This window comes from Theropithecus gelada, chromosome 14 (assembly GCF_003255815.1).
Source record: "Theropithecus gelada isolate Dixy chromosome 14, Tgel_1.0, whole genome shotgun sequence".
In the NCBI taxonomy this organism is placed as follows: Eukaryota; Metazoa; Chordata; class Mammalia; order Primates; family Cercopithecidae; genus Theropithecus; species Theropithecus gelada.
In genome coordinates this window covers 7,702,323-7,707,507 of record NC_037682.1, presented here as the reverse complement: position 1 = coordinate 7,707,507, position 5,185 = coordinate 7,702,323, and the positions used below count along the sequence as shown (strand labels likewise).

General features: G+C 54.6%; 1 protein-coding gene across 2 annotated transcripts; it reads left to right on the top strand.

Annotated features, from left to right (window-relative positions):
• Nucleotides 1-1,818: 1,818 nt before the first annotated feature.
• On the top strand, nucleotides 1,819-3,542 carry C14H11orf86 (chromosome 14 C11orf86 homolog). Of its 2 annotated transcripts, none has more exons than XM_025357907.1 (2): nucleotides 1,819-2,173; nucleotides 2,721-3,542. In XM_025357907.1, the coding sequence occupies exons 1-2, from the start codon at nucleotides 1,898-1,900 to the stop codon at nucleotides 2,790-2,792; spliced, it is 348 nt and encodes a 115-aa protein (XP_025213692.1). In that variant the 5' UTR covers nucleotides 1,819-1,897; the 3' UTR covers nucleotides 2,793-3,542. The 2 variants fall into 2 exon arrangements, with proteins under 2 accessions (XP_025213692.1, XP_025213691.1); XM_025357906.1 differs by having other exon boundaries at nucleotides 2,718-3,542.
• Nucleotides 3,543-5,185: the final 1,643 nt, after the last annotated feature.

Below are 5,185 nucleotides of genomic sequence, written 5' to 3'. Positions count from 1 at the left end.
ACACCACCATGCCTGGCTAATCTTTATATTTTTTCAGTAGAGACGGGGTTTCACCATGTTGGCCAGGCTGGTCTCAAACTCCTGACCTTGTGATCTGCCTCAGCCTTCCAAAGTGCTGGGATTACAGGTGTGAGCCACTGCACCTGGCCTAATTTTTGCATTTTTAGTAGAGATGGGGTTTCACCATATTCGCCAGGCTGGTCTTGAACTTCTGATCTCAAGTGATCCACCCGCCTCGGCTACCCAAAGTGCTAGGATTACAGGCATGAGCCACCGCTCCCGGCCTCACGTCTTTCTTTAATAACAGCAGGAGAATGGACTAATACAACCACCAACTCTCTTTGTTCGAGGGCTTGCTGTGTGCTAAGCCCTGTGGATCACAATTTAATACGCACAACAATTACCCAAGTTATTTGTCCTTACGGATGAAGGAGAAAAATGTGCCCAAGGTCACAAGGCTGCAAGGAATGAAGCTACAGTTTACGCAGAGGCAGTCAGTCCTCAGAGCTTGAGTGCTTAAGGGTTGTGCTGTGCTGCTGGGACATTAGGCGCAGCGCTGGGCCTGGAAAAAAATCCAGGCCTCCTGACTCCTAGCCTGGAGCAGTCGTGTTTCCTTTTGTTTCTTAAAAAAAAAAAAGGCCGGGCGCGGTGGCTCAAGCCTGTAATCCCAGCACTTTGGGAGGCCGAGACGGGCGGATCACGAGGTCAGGAGATCGAGACCATCCTGGCTAACATGGTGAAACCCCGTCTCTACTAAAAATACAAAAAAAACTAGCCGGGCGTGGTGGCGGGCGCCTGTAGTCCCAGCTACTCGGAGGCTGAGGCAGGAGAATGGCGTGAACCTGGGAGGCGGAGCTTGCAGTGAGCCGAGATCGCGCCACTGCACTCCAGCCTGGGTGACACAGCGCGAGACTCCGTCTCAAAAAAAAAAAAAAAAAAAAAAAATTCTCCAGTATTGTAGAACACATCTAACATAAAATTTACCATTTCAGCCATTGTTGTGCAACTGATCTCTGGAACTCTTCACCTTATGAACATCTACAGCCATGAAACTCTTCATTCCTCCCTCCTCCAGTGCTTGGCAATGGCCATCCTCCTTGCTGTCTTTGTGAATGTGGTTGTCCTAGTTTCCTTTTTGAAAAACATACTGATTCTTTTTTGAAAAACGTATTTCTTTTTGAGATGCAGTCTTGCTCTGTCACCCAGGCTGGGTGCAGTGGCGCGATCTCCGCTCACTGCAACCTCCGCCTTCCGGGTTCAAGTGATTCCCATGCCTCAGCCTCCCGAGTAGCTGGGATTACAGGTGCCCGCCACCATGCCCGGCTAATTTTTTGTATTTTTAGTAGAGACGGGATTTTACCATGTTGGCGACACTGGTCCGGAACTCCTGATCTCAGGCAATCTGCCTGCCTTGGCCTCTCAAAGTGCTAGAATTACAGGCATGAGCCACCGGGCCCAGCCCAATTCTTAAAAGGCTGTCTCTGTTTTTCTGTTAAGCCATGGGTGCTCAGTGTCAATGGATGCCAGGGCCATAGAAATTCAGAGGAGAACAAACTCTTCAGGGATGAGGTAGTCAGGGAAGGCTGCCTAGAGGAGAAGGAGGAGGAGGAGAGGGAAGGGGAAGGGGGGGGGGGGGGGAGGAGGGGAAGGAGGGAGTGGCAATATCCTCCCCTTGTCCTTCACTCCTTGACCCAGAAGGTGGGGAAGCAGAGTGGTGAGGTGACTCAGGGATGCTTGACCCTGTGGCCTGCCCTTTGATTTATGAAAGCCACCTTGGCAGTACCAACCTTTGCCCCCAAGTGATCTCTTGTAAGACAGGTGGAGGCACTGGGCCACCTCAGAGGGCCGTGTCTTGCTGAGGGGCCGGAGCAGTCCTGTGCCTGCAGCCTCCAGAGCCATGGGAACAGGGCTGCGAAGCCAGTCCTTGCGAGGGCCCCGACCCTCCTATGGAAAGCTGCAGGAACCCTGGGGGAGGGCCCAGGAGGGCCAACTCCGCAGGGCGCTAAGCCTCAGACAGGGGCGAGAGAAGTCCAGGTCCCAGGGCCTCGACAGAGGCACAGAAGGGCCAGATGCCACTGCCCAGGAGCGGGTGCCAGGGAGCCTGGGGGACACACAGCAGCTGATCCAAGCCCAGCGAGGAAGCAGCCGGTGGTGGCTGAGGCGGTACCAACAGGTATGGCTGTGGGCTGAAGGATGGAGGGTACCACAGCGGGTGGGTGGGGACTCCAGGGCATCAAAAGTTCAGAGGCAGAGCCATCCCAGGCTGTGTACCAAGATGACAGCCAAGCTGCCTGGAGATGAGGGTGCAGAGAGAGATACCCCAGAGCCATATTTCAGAGGGCCCTGTGGGCATTTGGGATTTATCCCATAGGCACTGGGGAACCACTGAAGGTTTTAGAGGAGGAGGGCGATGTGGTGAGTGCTGTTTTTAGCTGATTAATCTGATAGTATGTTGGACAGGGGAATGCAGCAGGAAGCAAGGAGATCGGCCAGTGCAACTTCCCAGAAGTACACTGTGTGACCCTCTCACCCCAGGGAAAAAGGGACCCCTTTGTGGGGAGCTGCGGGCTCCTGGCCCCTGCCTCCTTCCTCTAAGAGACAGGGTCTCCAATGAGCAGTGCTTCTCTCCCTCGGGTCTACCCCCACCTCGTGGCTGTGGGTGGAACAACATCTAGCCCACCACAGTCCATGGGACCTCCCCTACCTCTGTCTTCCAGCAGGTAAGAAGAAGGTGGGAGAGATTTGTCGCCATCTTCCCCAGCGTGACTCCGCATCAGCTGGCTTCCCCGTAGCCCACACTGGACACCATCAGCTAAAGGTGCTGGAAGCCATGGTGGCTCCTGCTGTGCCTGGACCAGCCCGCCATGTCTGCTGACCTACCTCTTCACGGCTCTCTGGACTATGGCTGGGTGGCCCAAGGAGGCTTCTGCCACCAGCTCACTGGAGTCGCCACGTGGCTGCCCCCCTTAGCTGAGGCCCTCCCACCCCAACACTAGCTCTCTTCGAATACCCAAGCAGGGTCAAAAAGAAGGAGGCTCAGCTGTCTGCCCTCTGAGCTTGGGTAGGAGCCTTGGACTATGATTCTGTGAAGGTTTAGAAGAAGCCTGCCCAGAATGCGGGCTGTGGACGCTTCTGCCCCACACGACCAGCTGTCAACTTCCACGACGGAGCCTGGTGAAGCCTGACCCGTGGCTGAGAGGCTCACAGATGTTGCCTGGTCACTGGGCCATGACCCAACTGCCCTTCTCATCACTTGCTGATGGTGGGCCAGGGCCAGGTCTCCCTCCCAGATGGTGAGCCCCCTGGGGCAAGGACCACAGCTGGGTGGCCCTCCGGGCTGAGCACCCCATCCTGAAAACCTTTGAACCTCACGGTGTCCTGATGAAGGAAGCAGAGGAAGACTTCCTCCCTGTGTGACACAGGGACACACTGAGGCCCAGAGTGGGGAAGGGATTTCTTGTTTTTGGCATCTGCGGCCCCACCCCACCCCATCCAGTGTCCAGCATCAGAGTTGAACACAGTAATAAAGATGCTGAGAAAAAGTCGACAATTTGCCTGGTGACTAACTCGCTGGCTCAGACCCCCACCCCTGCTGACCCCTGTGAGGCAGGCTAAGCCCAGAGCATCCCAGAATGATTGCTGGGGGGCACCAGGGCAGAGCGGATCCCCCAGCAGGCTGGGCCTTTCCTGCCACTTCTCTGGACATTTCTCCCTAGAGGGATTGCGCCCACCCTGCGTTGACCTCAAGGCCAGCTTCAGAGGATCTGGCTTTCAGTGTCCTGCCTCTATGCCCACCCCACTGAGGTAGGGTTCCTTCTGAGGCTCAGAAAGGCAAGGGCCACACAGAAGGAGAGGGTCTGACCCCAAAAAACCTGAGCTCTTCGAGAGACACTGGCACTTTTTGCAGGGCCCCTGGGGCTCTCCAGGCTCAAGCAGGCCCAAGGTTAAAGGTGAGGGAGCAGCTAAGCATTCTGGTCCAGGATCTGTTCCGGGGGGCGTTGTCCAGCAGACAGAGAGGAGGCTTCTCCGTTTCCCCGGAGACCAGGCCCCATCGGGGCCATTCAGAAACAAGGGGGCACTGGGAAAATTTTGTTCCAGGAAGCCTAGGGTGCCTGGCTGGGAAGCTAGATGGTAGGAGCCCACCAGAAGCCTCGAGCCCTACTGGTCTTACACTTCAGATGCCCTTCTCAGCCTCTTCTGCAGTAGTCTCTGAGGTGCCTCTGGGAAACCCCAGGACTCCAAGGGACAGAATTGAAATTCACAGCTCTGACCCACCTCTCAATGTCTGGAGGAGGAAAACGGGGCCCAGAATGGGGCAGGACTTCTCATCCTCCAGGACGCTGCCCTCCAAGTTCGTCCCAGCCTCTTTATCCTCAGAGAATCTCTAGCCCAACTCCCAGCAGTTCTACTTGTCACACTCTGACTAGTTTGTCTAGTTACGTGCTTTTTTCTTTTCTTTCTTTCTTTTTTTTTTTTTGTCTAGTTATGTGCTTTTTTTTTTGCGATGGAGTCTTGCTCTGTCACCCAGGTTGGAGTGCAGTGGTGTGATCTCGACCCACTGCAACCTCTGCCTCCTGAGTTCAAGAGATTCTCCTGCCTCGGTCTGGATTCTCCTGCCTCAGTCTGAGTAGCTGGGATTACAGGCCCCTGTCACCACTCCTGGCTAATTTTTGTATTTTTAGTAGAAACAGGGTTTCACTATGTTGGCCAAGCTGGTCTCAAACTCCTGACCTCAAGCGATTCACCCTCCTTGGCCTCACAAAGGACTGGGATTACAGACGTGACCCACAATGCCTGGCTTTTTTCTTCCATTACACTGAAAGTTCCACGGAAACCTGGTCTGTTCACTATCAGGACCCCAGTGCCTAGTTCTGGGCCTGGCACATAGTAGGTGTTTAATGAATTATCATTCAGTGAATGAGGGACTGGCCCAAGGTCACCCAGTGAGTTGATGGCTGAGCTGAGCCTGCAGCTCATGGATTTGGAGGGTTCCTGCTTAGACAGAGGAATTCTATCCTTGTCAGCAGCCCCATCAACAGGGACTACATCTCTGGGGTCCTTGGCAGAGGCCTCCCACAAACATTCACACACTCTGGTAGGTTGCTTCCAAAGATGTCCATAACCATCTATCCCATCACATCTCTCCATGCATTGTCTTGTCACACCTCTCATCTAGAGTGGAGTC

Excerpts from the sequence above, each read along its gene's own strand:
- C14H11orf86 (XM_025357906.1), top strand. The coding sequence starts at position 1,898 with ATGGGAACAGGGCTGCGAAGCCAGTCCTTGCGAGGGCCCCGACCCTCC. Across the intron at positions 2,174-2,717 it reads GGCTGAGGCGGTACCAACAG|CAGGTAAGAAGAAGGTGGGA; the intron begins GTATGGCTGTGG and ends TCTGTCTTCCAG.